Genomic DNA, 15,586 nt, shown 5'->3' on the forward strand with positions numbered 1-15,586 from the left:
CATTAATGTAAATTTATTGGTATCACCAGCTGGTATAGATGGTAGGGAGCATCTGCACTGCTATAGATGAACTACAAGGTAGTCCAGGGAATAGAGCCACCAGGAGACAGCAGTTTTTGAGTAGATTTGGAGAAATGGAGGGAGCCTGGTCTAGAGGAGAGGAGAAGTTGGCACCACTTTAAAGCGGCCAGGGTGAATGCTGGCATTTGAACTGTGGTGGAAGGGCTCCAGCAGGCAACAGGAGAGAAGAGCTGAACTTGAAGCCGAGACGGGAACAGGCAAAAAGTGGGAGTGCTGGTGGCTGATGACCAACTTCAAGGGTAAATTGATGAGGGAAACTTCACTCACTGAGCACCTACCTCATGTTGGTTCGGCACTATGGTAGGTGCTTTCTTGTTTATGTAGGTATTATCTCCATTTTATAGTAGAGGAAACAGACTTTACTGATTCATCAAGTAGACATATTTGGAATATAAAGACCATTAAAACACAGTCTTCTTCCTCAAGGATCTCAGAGTATTGTAGGTGAGCAATACAGACAAGTCGTTTCATTATAGAGTGGTCCTTAGAAAAGAGTAGATGCAAGCACAAGATGCAATGAAACCACAGAGAGGTTCCCCAAGTTACAGAGGCAGCAAGTGTCAGAGCCAAGGTTCAACTCCTGGGCTCTCTGGATCCAAACCCTTGCACCTTCCACCACTCTAGCTGCACAGCTACAGCTGTCAGGACCTTTAGTCATTGTCTGAGTTCTGAGGAAGAGCAGTAGCCCTTGTTGCTGGCAGGGAATGTTTAACAGCAAGGAGAAGCCATTGGGAATTGGGATGCGGCATGTACAAGTGACCCAGCAGCACCTCAGGCCCAGAAGAGGAGATGATGACCGGGACAGGAGAGGTTACCAGATCATGAAGCCTCTCCCCTAGGACAGGACTGATTCCAGAGCCTAGAGGTGGCAGTGAGTGGTTCTACCTATAAGAGCCACTGGGGCAAGCAAGAAAGCAGGTTGCACTTAGAGAGGCAGATTGGTACCAGAAAATGGAGGGTCTCAAAAATCAAGCTGGGATTGAGAGGAGGGGCCTTATTGGGAATGGCAGTGGGGATGTGCGAATGAAATCAGACAGTCCTTGGGCTGGAAGGAAAATCTGCCCAATCTCTAGGATCATCATCTCCTTTTTGCTTCTGTTGAGTTCAATAGCTCCTAACAGGACTGTCTGCCCTTTGGAAAACAACTCTTTTGCTTTAAAAACTTTGTTTTTTCCTCCCTTCTGAGCACCAGATCTGGAAGAGGCCCCAATCTTTTCTAGGGATTCTTTGCTTCTGACTAGTGGCTGGATAGCCTAAGCCAACCTTCCACAGTTGGGACGGGGCATTGGGCCATACCTCTGGGGCATGTGAATCACAACTCTCTCTGGAACAATGGGCGAGGCCGGGAGAAGTCAGAAGATTAGAGGTGGGGAGGCTAGGACTGGAGAAGGAATAGTGGAGCAGCTTGGGGAAGAGAGCCTCTCTGGGCAGGTGGCTCCATTTGATTTCCAATTTAAAGGGGAGGCTTAGATAGCCAAGAAGAAAAAGGCTAATAAGAAAAATATTAAATGGCAGTGTGTATGTCCCCAGGGACCTCCTGTTGCCATGACTGACCTCCCGGAGAGCGCCATTCGTTCCCGAGCATGGCAGCTTTATAGGCACTTGTAGGCCAGCAAAGAACACCAATTTGCTGCTGCAGTTTGTTTTGATAACTGAAACTTTCAATAAATCTATATTAAAATCAAAGAGAAAATTAACTAGGCCCCAGTGAGGGGCACAGAGATAAGGGAGCACATTACCACCCTGGCCTCAGCCACCCCACATCCATCTCTTAGTTCAGATTCAGGTCACCAGGGAGATGAATGGCTCAGGCTCATAGGGAACAGCCCTGGGGAAAGCAGGACGAAGAAGGCATGGCCAGGTCTAGGCTCCACTGCTCTTGGAGCAGAGAAGACTGGGGCTGGGCGTGGGGGAGCGAGGAGGTGGTATGGTGGTGGTCACGGTGGGAAGAGGAGTTGGGAGAGGGGTGGGGGAGGGGCAAGAATAATAGTAACAGCCAATATTTACTGCACTCTTTACGCAGGATACCGTGCTAAGCACGTTTAATTCTAATAACAAGTAGGTACTAGTATTACCTACACTAGAGAGATGAAGAAACTGAGCCTCAGAGAATATGTGACTTGCCTAAGGTCACAGATAGAGCCAGGATGCAAACCTGAGCAGGCTCTCTCCATGCTCACACTCCCTATAACTGCACTATGCTATCTTACATAGCTTACAGGGACTGAGAATGGCAGAAGCAGTTTCTCCAGTTATCAGATAAAATGGTTTCAGATCCAGTCTGGGTTCTCTCAGCTGTGCCAAGTTTGGGGGCTGCCATGCGCTGTCCTTGGGTCCTGGGTTCTCTGCCCTTCAGTTGCTGATTAAGGTCCCAACTTTGATGGCTATCTTGAGGTTTTTCCTGGTGGTTTGACAGGGCTGCAGAAGAACCCATGTGGTCCTCTTTGGTTCTTGCTCTCAGTGTTCACTTTAGTTCAGTCACCTAATCCAGCAGCCAGGCAGTCTACCCAGGGTGTATATGTGCCTGTATTGGACTCAGTTCATCTGTCTCCGAAAATTCACTCGCCCCATCTGCTTGCCCTACCCCAGACCTTGGCCACCTGTTTTATGGACAACCCAGCTGCCACTGCTATCATGTCATTTACTAACACATCTGGTTGTCTCAGCGCCCTCTGGGAGGAGGGTTAGGTTCTGAAAGAGCTTCCGATGTGCCCACTGTGATGGGACTGCAGTGGCCTATTTTGACCAAGTCAGAGGCTCCTCTCATCCTTTCTAGTCTCAGATGAACCACTGTGCTTTAGGGTGTGGGATCTGGCGCCCCCTGTGGCTACAGGAGTGGTGGGGTAACACAACCCTCCCTTTCTTCCTGTCTGAGAAGTGATGGTTCTACACGGTCTGTAGGACAGAGCAACTAGCTGTGCTTTCTGTTAAGCTTTGGTCATACAATACTACTTTATATTTTCTTTCCCTCCTTCCCTGCCTCACTTCTCTTTTCCCCCTCACTCTTGCTGTCCTGGGATTACACTTCCCAATGAAATCTTACTACATAAGATTTGCCTCAGGCTCTGTTTTCTAGGGAACCAGAACACAGCCAAAGGCTTGAGGGAGCCAAATGCTGGGTTAGGCAGCAGTGTAAGGTACCAAGTGTACTTAAACTGTCCTACAATTTGAGTGCATTTTGCCTGGTCTTTGTCCAAAAAGAGCTTACAATGTGGTGAGGCCCTGGAAGTTGTTCAGATGAGCTCTAGGGCACCAAGGAGGAAAGAACACATTTTGGGGAAGTCAAGGGTTCCATGGAGGATACTGGGGCTGGGCCTTAAGGAAAGCCTCCAATTCTCATAGTGTGTGTTTACTTCATTCTTACAGCCAAGAAGGCTGGCTATGCCATATTCTCAGGCCAGATTCAGGATATAACAAAGCCAGAGACAAGGGAGGCCATATTAAGGCCTCTTATTGGTCTAATTTTTTTTTTAAAATGTCTTTATTGGAGTATAATTGCTTTACAATGGTGTGTTAGTTCCTGCTTTATAAAAAAGTGAATCAGCTATACGTATACATATATCCCCATATCTCCTTCCTCTTGCGTCTCCCTCCCTCCCTCCCTATCCCACCCCTCTAGGTGGTCACAAAGCACCGAGCTGATCTCCTTGTGCTATGTGGCTGCTTCCCACTAGCTATCTATTTTATACTGGTCTAATTTTATTTATCTATTTACTTACTTGTTTATTGTCTGTTCTTCCTCTCCCCTCCTCCTCCTCAATGTAAAAGCTCCTTGAGGACACAGATTTTGTGTGTCTTTTTCACCAGTGAATCCTCAGCAACAGAAACAGTGCCTGACACTTAGCAGAGGCACTATAAAATATGTTGACTGATGTGATCAACTAGGATTAACATCTAGATAACATTAATGGAAAGAGGAAGACCCAATTCCAGCTCCAAGAATCAGGCAGATAGGCAGATGTGCCTCCACTTTACTGACATTTGGTTAAGTGACACCTGTCCCTGCTGGTGTTTATTCCCTCATTTGTTCACAAGCATTTATTGTGTGCCTGCTTTATGCCTGGCACTGTGCTGGGTATTACTTTACAGCATGAACAATATAGAAATAATGCCTACCTTACAGGAGTTTACAGCCCTGGGGGAGAGACAACAAAGAAAGAGACAATTATAAAACAATGCAATAAATTCCGTAGGTGCACAGTAGAATCACCTAACCCATCATGTGGGATTAAGGAAGGCATTCCTTAAAAGGGGGATTACCAGGCTTTCCCAGCTCAGGTGGGAACCATTCATTATGTTAAGGTCAGATCTCACGGAGGTGGTAGGGCCCAGAACTGACGTCATTTTCTTTCTTTCTTTTTTTTTTTTTTGCAATAATTAGTTGGCTTTTGGTTTTATTTATTTATTTATTTACTTATGGCTGTGTTGGGTCTTCGTTTCTGTGCGAGGGCTTATCTCTAGTTGCAGCAAGTGGGGGCCACTCTTCATCGCGGTGCGCAGGCCTCTCACTGTCGCGGCCTCTCTTGTTGCGGAGCACAGGCTCCAGACGCGCAGACTCAGTAATTGTGACTCACAGGCCCAGTTGTTCCGCGGCATGTGGGATCCTCCCAGACCAGGGCTCGAACCCGTGTCCCCTACATTGGCAGGCAGATTCTCAACCACTGCGCCACCAGGGAAGCCCTGACGTCATTTTCTTAAGTGAAAATATGTAGATGTCAGACAGAGGGCTTGGTGACCGAAGCTGGGCACAGAAGATGGTTCCTGGCTGACTGGGAGGCTGTCAAAACCATCACTGGCTTGGACAAGGCTGGGGTTTCCCAGCTCAGAACCTAGTACCCATGACTTCCCAGAGAGGCACAACCAAGATGAAGAAATACATCTCTGGATTTGGCCAGAGTTCTCTCCAGTTGACTGAAGAGACTGACTATTGAAACTCCCCACAGCTGAGGCCAGAATCCTTTTTAACTCTGAAGTTCCCTGTGGAGCTGATCTTAACAACTTAGTTCCCTCTTCCTTGGGAAAGCCCTTCAGAAATCTAAGCATTTTTTTCTTCGCCTAAAATCCCCCTCCTCTCAGGTCTTCCCCCAGGCCGACCTCAGAGACTAAATGATAGTAATGGCTTGCTGAATGAACTAATCATGAGAAGGTGACATCTAAATACAACATGTCACCTTATGAGCCTATACTCACCTCATGAGTATATTGGAAGGTGGGAAAACGGAAGTGGGGGACCTGGGTTTCTCTAGGCCTTAGAAAGTTTCCTTCTGTAAAAAATTTCTTTCACAGCTCAGAAGTGAGGCCCCCCCCTTCACTTTCTTCTAAATACGTGCACCCTCGACACTACAAGTCCCATAAGGCCTGCGGTGGGGAGTCACCATCTTGGCGCACCTTCGCGCGCATGTCGGCGGGAGAGCGAGCCTTTGGGGAGAAGAAGCCCCGCCCCCGTGCAGCCCATTGGTCGGAGGAGCCGGCGGCGGGCTCAGCGGTTGGCCATCGCGCCCGCCCGTCCGCCGCGTCGGCCGGGGTCAGAGTGCGCGGAGGTGAGTCGGTGTGTTGTGGACTCGTGGTGCTGGCTGCCGCTGTTGAGGCGGCCGGGAACGGGCGGTGGGGAGCGAGCGGAGCTGGCCCTGCCTCTGCCAGGCCGGCGCCGCAGTCGGCGCGGGCCGCGCCCGCCGCCGTAAACTGCGCTGAGCGCCTGCTCAGGCCGAGGGAGAAGTCGGGGCCTGCACCTGGAGGGAGCCTGCCGCGCTGGCCCCGAGGAGGGGGCGTTGCCATGGCGACAGCCTCTCCCGCTGCTGACGGGGGGCGGGGGCGGCCCTGGGAAGGAGGGCTGGTCTCCTGGCCCCCTGCTCCTCCCCTTACAATCCCCTGGACTTGGATGGGCCCGAGTTGGGGGCAACACCCCGGGGTGGGTGATGCGGCGAGGCCCCCCTAGATTGGGCCCTGGTAATGCATGCGGGGTGAGGGTCGCGGCGCGCAGTTTGTGCAGCCTGGGGTGCTGGCCCATGTGCTCACCCTGGATGCATGGTCTACTGAGAAACGTTTTGGCGGAGAGGGAGAGGGGCAGGGCTTTGAAAGACAGGCTGGGTGAGGTGATTAAGCATGCTGACTTCCTACCTGGGGTTACTTAGGAGGAGGAAGAGAGCTTTGACCAAAGAGGATAGAAAACTAGCAAGGAGATGGTAGAGAGAACATTCCCTTTACCCTCTCCCCAACACACACACAGACACACAAGCTTAGCAGTTTACTTCTTTTTGTAAATCTGTAGCGGTGGTCGTAGTTACGGTGGAAGGATTGAATAAGGGGCCTAACTTGGCTAGCTTTCTGTTTGCTTTTCCTGCAAATGCTCCAGCAACAGGTGTTTTCTTAAAACAAAAAGACATGAACTTGGATTGGGGCTTGATTGCGAGTTCTTGCAAAATATAACTGCTCCTTGTTGACTTGGAAGATGCTGAACGTGGCTTCTCATTGGGGGTTTGGATTCTGTCCTTAGGGCTGGATTTTGCAAACTGATAGTACCCATCATTCCCTCTGCCCTAGGTCTCTGGCCACTTCTCTGGTATTAGTTCTTGTCAGACATTTTATCAGTCTCCCAGGCGAAGGGCAAAAAACCAGGAATCCCATTGGCTAAAGACCGTACACTATTTGAACGATAGTAGGTTGTGATTGGCTGAATGATTTTTGATTGTAGAGTTTCTACCAGAAATTGGCTTCATCAAATTCTGCTTTATTCTGACTTTATCATACACAGCATGCCTTGTTTTGGTGGGTTCATGCCTGGAGCTTAAGTATATTATACCTGAATCCCCTAGCATTTGAAAGCCAATTTATAAACAGGGACTTGGAGTGTGACTCCACTAATGTGTGTGTCTGTGATCTTGGTTAGAAACCCACTTGGCTGCCTTTCGTGGGGGGGGGGGGTTGTGGGAGGTAGCTGCCGGGAAGTGATTGATAAGGTTTCCTTTATGGATTCTGTGGTGCTTCACTGGAGCTCAGAGCACTTTGGCAACTTAAGCACTCCAAATTAAAAGCTCATTAACAATTCCTGCCCAAAGATCCTGTAAATAATCGGCTAGCTAGGTCACAGAGCTTGGCTGAGAGCTCTGCTTGCAACTTGAAATTTCCAAATAAAAGTGCTTTTATTCCCTTTCATTTTGAAAAGTGTTTTCTTTGTGGTGGGGTAGGTTGGCGAGTGGCATTTTCTCAGGGGATCTGAGTAGAATAAAGTGTTAAATGTGTAGAGTGGTAGACAGGAATAGATTGGTTCCAAACCTAGGTGTTTCTTTGTGCAAGGGCGTTGCTAGCTTACAAGGGCACCTCTGCAACTTCTAATCCTTTGGAAGATCTGATGAGTAAAAGGTGCAAGATTTAAGTTATCTGAAGAGAAACCGGAGTATGGAAAATCTGAATTAAGTGATAAATATGATAGGTGTCCATTGATGATTTGATTTGGGGTTTGATTACCTTGACTTTTTTAGAACTTGAGGCAGACCTGGATATATCCTGCAAGTGTTTCCTGGTCTGTGTGGCCATTTGCAGTATGGCCTGTGGCTTTGTGGCAACCAGTGTTTCCCCCAATCCCTGCTTCAGTTCCTGAGTTTTGAATATTGTCAGCCTTTACTAGTGTCCCCTCCTTGGCTAGACTAGGATTCAGGATTATCCAGAGAGCTACAACTTCATGGCCATCTCTCTCAGTCCAAGCTCAGATATTGTAAATGTTTAGTATTTCTAGGAGATAAACCTCCTTAGGAAGAAAAGTATGACACTAGAGAAGATGAAATTCATCATTGCAAAAGTATATATTGTTGACCATTGAAAAACGCAGAGGTTAGGGTAACCGACTCCCCACACAGTTGAAAATCTGCTTATAACTTTTGACTCCCCAAAAACTTAACTACTAATAGCGTTGACCAGAAGCCTTACTGATAACATAAGCAATTGATTAACACATATTTTGTATGTTATGTGTATATCTACTTATATTTAATGCGTTCATGACATCCTAACTTTTTCTTAATTTTTTTGGTATTTCTAGGCTATGTGGTTTATCTGCAGGTTTTTTCAAATTGTCACAAATCTCCAAAAAAATCTCCCAATATATTTATTTATTGAGAAACATCTGCACATAAGAAGTGGACCTGCGCAGTTCAAACCTGTGTTGTTCAAAGGTCAACTGTAGTACTAGTAGCTTCTGAAAGCTCTGTACTGGCACTGTGCTTCCACATAGATAACTGTTATCCCAAAGTAGTTTGGGTTTAGGAGTTTGAAGTATAGTGTGATCTTTAAGTTGTTTCAGACAGTATTGAAATAGACTTGTTGCAGAGATCTGTATTTATCCACAGCATTGGGGCTTTCCAGCTCTCACAGAACCTTCAGCATCCCCAGCGGCCAGTCTTGGCATCTTCGAAGTAAGGAGAGGTGAGAATCCTGCTGCATGGTCAAGGTTTGGCTTGACTTCTTCCTTATGAGTATTTGGGCTTGGAGGGTGGGGAGTGGGGACTGGTGCAGACTGTACTTTTCTGTAGCTTTTTCTGACAAGATACCATATGCTAAAAGACTACTGAAACTTACCTGAAGTCTATAAAGTGGTGAGAGTTGAAGGTGGGATAGCCATACTTTCAAGTTCTGCCATGATTTCTGAGTGGGCATTACATGAGCACTTACTTGAAGTTCAGGAAGGTTGAATAGAGCCGGAATAATCCTTTATCCTGAGAAATACACATCTTAAGACAATAGGAAGGATCACATTTATTTGGCTTCTGATAAATGCATTTGACCAAGGCCTTTGGGATCTTGGTCACATACATTTATCAAATTTGAGTTGTGGGTCACCTTTGGCTGGATGGTTAATCCCAGTCTGTCTCCGCTTTACGAGGATCGGGGCTGGCTAAAAAGGTAGACTCTGACGATTGATATCCAGGATGTCAGATGCTGTTTGTTGAATAACTGAGGTCCAGGCATTTTGCTTGGTGGTGGGATTGTGGTGGTGAGCAAGACAGCTGCTATATCTGACACCAAAGAGCTTACAAGTTCATGGGCGAGACAGATAGTATTGAAGCAGTCACAAGACCTCTGAGAGTGCTGTAACGAGGTAAGTATATGTGCTTAAGAGTACTCAGAAGGATCTCCAGCCCAGACTGGTGGGTTCAGGGAAGGCTTTTCAGAGGAAGTAAACTACTCAGCTAGAATTAGATGAAGATGTGAAGAACCAAGTGTGAAGGTCAGAGCTTTGTTGAGTTTGAGAAACTGAAGTTCAGTGTGACTGAAACATAAAGTACTCAGTGAGCGGGAGACAGGAGAATACAGTGAGAAATTAAGGAGGAAAGGTAAGCAGAAGCCAGGGCCTTATAAGCTCTTAGGATTAAATGGTGGGTAGAAAAAAAGGTTAGACGAGGTCAGCAAACTTTTACTGTAAAGGACCAGATAGTAAATATTTAGTCTTTATGGGTTTGTGTCACAACTGTTTACTCTGCTGCTATAGCACGAAAGCAGCCATAGTAGGAAAATGAGTGAGCATGGCTGTGTTCCAGTAAACTTTATAAAAACAGGTGGCAGCTGGATTTGGCCTGTGACCAACCACTGGATCAGACCATCATAAAAACCGTGAGAAGCCATTGAAAGGTTTTAAGAAGTGGACTGATACTAGATTTGTGTTTTAGAAAGTTTGCTTTAATTTCAATGTTCAGTGTTAAGAATGGATTGAAGGGGATAGTACCTGAGGCAGAGAGACCAGTAAGGAGGCTGTGGCAGTTACATGGGTAACATTTTCACCTTTGAGGCAGTGTTTTGACAATTAAAAATTGAGTATACCTGAATCTTTGCATCTTTGTGTGTACTGGTTCTCTTTGCTAATTTCCTGGCCATCTACTTGAGCTTAAAGGATGTCTACCAGAGAAATTGTTGGCGATACCAGCTCCTATTTCACAGACTAGAAAAGATGTGGGAAGGGCAAGTTGGTGTGGAATGAATGAGAAGTTTGGGGGAACTCTTTTCTATTGAAAGTAGTAGTGAATAAATGTAGCCGGGGAGAGATTTTGGTCTTTGGTCTCATAGCTTAATGTTAGTTGCTTTGAATTTCTTGAACTGTACACACGGAGGGGGACCCATTTTCCTAAGCTTCCCAGGGAATTGCCTCATTCTCTATATGTCCTACTTAGTCTTCTTCTTTGCTTGCTTCTAAGAAACTGATGATCTTTTTCTGGTTTTGAGAGTGTCTCCTAGTTGAGTATGATGGTATGTGTCAGGTACAGGGATCAAATAAAGTATTTGTTGAGTGTCTGATGAATTGTCTTCCTCTTCCTGCAAGCTCCGGTGTGCATTGCTAGAGGTTTCTGATAACAGTGCTTATGTGACCTTGGGCAAATGACTTACCTCTCTGAGTTTAGCTTTTCTATCTGTAAAATGAAACTTAATAGGTTGGTTAAAGGATTTAATGAGATGTAAAACTCTTAGCAAGGTGTCCTTAACTTTTGTTATTAACAATATTTTACACAATTTTTTAAAAAGCAGGTAGCGATTGGGTGACTTGGCCTTTGGCTTAGTACATTTGGGGTGCTCCCAATTGTCTTTGTGGCCATGTGATAGAAACCTAGCCCCTGGCAGAGGCAGCCAGCAAACAGGAGGAAATTATAACTAAACAAGATGCTGCTCTTCATAATGGAAAATCTTCAGACAGCAGGAGTCCCATTCAGAATTCCAGAAGTTTCTTCAGGGTGGACCTTAGCCCCAGCACCATCAGTGAAGTGAACTGAGTGAGCAGCTACCCGAAAGAAATTCACCGAAGTGTGACCAGTCATTTTCCTGGTCTGTCGGGGTCGTTTATTAATGTTGCAACCCTTGTGGCTTTGTAAAGTGCCTCTTGAATGCTTTTTATTACTTTTCATCACCACTCTGGGAAGCGGGTCAGGTGGTCAGCATTATTGTCCCTGCTACACATGTGAGGAAACTGAGGCCCAGGAAGGTTAAGTGTGTTGTCCGAGATCATGCTGCGAGGTACTGTTAGAGCTGGTGCAGAGTTGCCCCCAGATGAAATTGTGTGAGTTTATTGCTGTGATTTCTCTTCCTTTGAGTGAGAGATGTATAGTCATTGCAGAACTGCAGTCTGATGCATGTCTTATCCATATCTCCTAGTCTTGATCTGGGTCCCTTTATCCACTTGGTCCTGTTGGGTTTTAATTGATGACTGCTAGGAACAGGCCTGCTGGGAAGCAGATTCCCTTTGGGTCATTGTTTTTAGTCCATCCTCCTTTGGGGACATTCTTGGGGGAGCCTTGGGTGACGAGAGATTGCTTTGATATGTTCAAAATTGTGCCTTGTGCCCCACAGCTACAGGTAAAATCAAAAGGCGGATAATTTATGGGAGTGTCAGAGCTGGCCGCTGGCACCTCAGGAAGCCATTAGTATGCCTGTTCAGACCCTCTGTGTCCTTGCAATTGATTCCTCTTTGCATGAGCCTGATTTGGGAAGCTGTAGATCTGTGGGTAGTGATTGGATGTGACAGTCCAAACACCGGTCCCTAAATTAATCCTTTTAATAGTATTCTGGCACCAAGGCAATGCTCGCTCACTCTCTGTCTCTAACTGGGGAGGACAGAATTGGGGGGAGGTGGGTAGGAAGAAGGAGAGAGAAAGAAAGAAAAGAAGCTTTTCCTGCTTCTTAGGCCCTGCTCTGTTCTGCCATGTTCTGATTCCAGAGCAGTTGACATTATAATTCATTCAGCAGACATTGCCTCACACTTACTTTGTGCCTGGCCCTGTGCTGGGGATACAAAAATGAATAAAATGTGGTCCTTGCCCTTAAGGATCTATGTTTAGCTCAGTGTTCCTCAGACTTTTTAAACTCGTATACTCCTTAGATGGAAAAAGCTAATCTTATACTTTTCTTTAATGCTGCTTGAAATTTTAAACTGGATTCAAGGGTCTGACAAAAAACAAGTACAGGAAATGATCTCTTCAGGGACTTCCCTGGCGGTCCAGTGGTTGAGGCTCCCTGTGTCCACTGCAGCGGGCATGGGTTTGATCCCTGGTTGGGGAACTAAGGTCCCGCATGCTGCGCGGCCAAAGAGAAAAAGAAATGATCTCTTCAAATATGCCTTTTTACACACACATACACCCCTATACCTGCTATCTTCCATCCTTCTCACCCGACTTGCTGAAAATTACTGCTAAGAGGAGAAACATAACTAAAATCTTACAATATAGTGAGATAAAAGTTAAACTGTGCTACTGGATCACTTAAGCAATTAACTTTCTGATGAGGTGTCAGAGAAAGCTACTAAAAGGGGAAGATTTGTGGCAGTTGGGCTCCTTAGTTGTGGCTCGCTGGCTCCTTAGTTGCGGCACATGGGCTCCTTAGTTGCTGCATGCGGGCTCCTTAGTTGTGGCATGCGAACTCTTAGTTGCAGCATGAATGTGGGATCTAGTTCCCTGACCAGGGATGGAACTTGGGCCCCCTGCATTGGGAGCGCAGAGTCTTAACCACTGCACCACCAGGGAAGTCCCCCTGTTTCCGCTTTTGTACCCAGGCTGCAATTTGTTTTTCTTATTAGAAACAAATTTGAGTGATTTGGACAGACTTAATTATTGCTATGGTTGAGTTCCTTTTAGTTAAAGTCATACCTTAGCTCAAAAGAAAAACTATAGTTGATATGCATTGTTAGCCCTATGGCTGATGGGAGAATCAGCCAAGTGGAGAAAGTGGACCCTTAAATGTGGGAGAGGAGAACAGGGCCCTGAAGAGCTGAGTGCCTCTGAGCCTTAGTGTTCTCATGTGTAAAATGGGAATACTGTTACCTATTTTGCTTGATGGTTGGGAGGCTTAAATGAGATGAAATATGTAAGTCACAACTACAGTGCCTGGCTTGTAGTAGATTTTCACAAAATAGTGTTTCACTTTCCTCTTTCTCATGTATTAGCAATAGCTCCCTTTTGCTGAGAACTTACTATTGTGCAAAGCACTTTGTACATATTGTATGGTCTAATTGAACCCCTAAGAGATAGGTATTTTTGTTACAGCTATTATTACAAAGAGCATGTGGTGGAGGCAGGATTTGAACCTGTGCTTGTCTATTACGGCATTTTAACAACTAGCTGTATGACTCCTTGTTTCTGCTCCAGTTCTCCCTTTCGGAAGCAGGGGTATAGCAGGTTCTGTGTACCTCCCCTCTGGGGTCAGATGCTGTCTACAAGTGTGGGAGGAGCTTACAGGGATGAGAGTACCATACCATACCCTGCCCTTCCTCCATTTCTATCCTGTTTACCAAGTGTTAGGAAACTAGCGTTTGCTCCCTCTCGTGTGTGGGGTCACAACTGACGTGCAGGTCTTTGCAAAGAGATATTTCCCATCCTTGGCCCCTTGAAGGAGTTTGCCCAAGCTACTGAATGTGGCTGATGGGTTAGTAAACAGCAGGCAAATCACAAACAGGTACTTCTTTTTCTGTGCTGCCTTGAGTTGCTGAGACAGGCTAATTGAAGGGGAGAGCGAGCCTCCTACGGCCTGTGATGTTGCCATCAGAATTTGGTATTCCTGAAGGTCTTTAGTGACTTTAGCTCTTCTGATAGTTTGGGATTAGCAGCTGCTTCTGATGTTGGACAAGTTCTCCCTCGCCCTGTCTTGGAGCAGAAGCAGCTGAAGCTACAGGTCTAGGGGGTGATGGGGTGTAGAGAGGAGAAGAGTGTTTTATTGAGGTGAGGACCCAGCTTTAGAGTTCCTGCTTGCATTCCACTTTGGGGCCATCAGGAAGTCGTGTAGAGGTTCTAAGCTTTTGTAGGGGTGTCAAGCTTTGTTCTGCCTTAGGCCGAGTCCTCAGGCCCCTGGCCTCCACTTGTGAGGCTACAGAAAAGCTTGGGGGACAAATGCTGGTGTCTGCTCCTTGTGTTGGGGCAGTGGCTGGAGGCTCTGAACTGGGGGTCGGGAGCCGTGGGTTCTCTTCTTACCCTTACTTGCTCTGTGAACCTTGGACTGTCCTTTTCTCTTTCTGGGGCTCATTTTCCCTGGCTTGCTGGACTGCGTCTTCTCTTAGGTTTTCTTTCACCTTTGACAGTCTATGATTTTCCCAGAAAGTGCTCTGGCAGTTAAGAATGCATTCATTAGATTGAAAATTATGACTTTTGAAGGCATGCAGTTTATTTATATTTTTCCCAGGTTATTTTTAGCCACCTGAGACAGGGCCTGTGACTGAACGAGTTGCAGACAGGTGTTACCGTGTTCTCTGTGGATGCCTCTGTGGCTTAGGTGTCTGAGCACTTGTGCTACTGCAGGTCAGATTGGAACAGGGACTTCCCCGAGACTGGGAACTGGGTACTCTGTGGCTGTCCCATGTGCTTCTAGTCTGGACCCAGAACCTGCCTCAGGGCCTTGAAGTTTCCCTGGAATGCACCCCTGCCTCCCAGTCTGGCTTTTGTTTGTTTGTTTTTTTTTGGCCGCACAACGAGGCTTGCAGGATCTTAGTTCCCTGACCAGGGATTGAACCCAGGCCCGCGGCAGTGAAAGCACCGAGTCCGAACCACTGGACCTCCAGGGAACTCCCCAGTCTGGCTTTTTATGGAGTGGATTGAACCCAGGGATGGTATAAACCCATACCCTCCCCAGAGATCCCAAGTATATGTGGATGGGGAGATGGGGGTGGGAGAGGACCCCATATTTCATGATGGGCTTCTCTTCTTTTCTCTCCCCCAGGCTCCCCTGGCCTGTATGTGGATATTAAAGGATGGCCCCCTCCCTTCGCCCTTCCTTCCCCCCTCCGGTAATGGAAGGCTATAAAATGTCTATTTACCTAAGACGCCAGAATGACTCCTCTGTGGTTCCACTAATCTGGTGATTTGGTGCTTCCCTGGTCTCTCAGGTAAATAGAAATTGAGGCTTTTTATAAAGGCATATTATTTCCCTCATTAAATGTGTGTTTTGGCACATGCGTTATTTACCTGACCGACAGTAATGGCTGCAGAGGAGCCATTGTGTCTGTTGTGTAAATACTGTGCACATCCTCCAGGGGCTGTGGTGCAGGCCTGCTCCTCCAAATCGGGCTGGCCCTGTGGCAGTCCCTGTTTTCCTCTCCCCTGCCCCACTGGGGGACTGGTCCCTTTATTTTGAGGAGAGAATCATTCGTTTTCCTCTTTGCCATAGGCTACTTACTACCTTTAATTTGCTAGGAGAAGGAAATGGGTGTCAGAATAAATGTGTGTAAATCTTCGTCTCTGGTGAAAGCTGGTGAGGAGATAGATATACACAGAATCATAAACTGTTCCTTTTGAGTTCTGCCCCTCAACTAGATTCTTAAAGTCCTGGCTGATGATATAAGTTGTAGACTTATATTCTGCAAACTTGTGACTAAAATATAATGACATCAGTAGAAAGGGGCAATCTCTAAGATGTCAGAGGGTAGACAGGCAAGTGGAGCGCCTCTGCAGGGAGTGCAGGGATATTTCCCGAGCAGGCTCTAGAGGTGGCAGAGATGCCCAGTGAGGGGGCACTGGGCAGGGGCACTTAGGATGGAGACTCCGTGCTT

At 46.7% G+C, this 15,586-nt stretch overlaps 1 protein-coding gene across 8 annotated transcripts in view; it reads left to right on the top strand.

The window, feature by feature from the left end:
- The first annotated feature begins 5,602 nt into the window (after positions 1-5,602).
- ERI3 (ERI1 exoribonuclease family member 3) overlaps positions 5,603-15,586 on the top strand; it is a 128,642-nt gene continuing 118,658 nt past the window's right edge. Inside the window, exons 1-2 of one of the 8 annotated variants that reach the window (XM_061186665.1) lie at positions 5,603-5,621; positions 8,424-8,524. Coding sequence is in view for 3 of the 8 variants with exons in the window: in XM_061186667.1 (XP_061042650.1) it covers positions 5,855-5,989; positions 8,424-8,499 (211 nt within the window). In the remaining 5 variants the exon portion in view is untranslated. Of the gene's footprint in view, positions 5,622-5,641; positions 5,990-8,423; positions 8,525-15,586 lie in introns of those variants that run through there. The other 7 variants (XM_061186670.1, XM_061186664.1, XM_061186667.1 and 4 more) reach the window with 7 other exon arrangements.

This window comes from Eubalaena glacialis, chromosome 3 (genome assembly GCF_028564815.1).
Source record: "Eubalaena glacialis isolate mEubGla1 chromosome 3, mEubGla1.1.hap2.+ XY, whole genome shotgun sequence".
Taxonomy (NCBI): Eukaryota; Metazoa; Chordata; class Mammalia; order Artiodactyla; family Balaenidae; genus Eubalaena; species Eubalaena glacialis.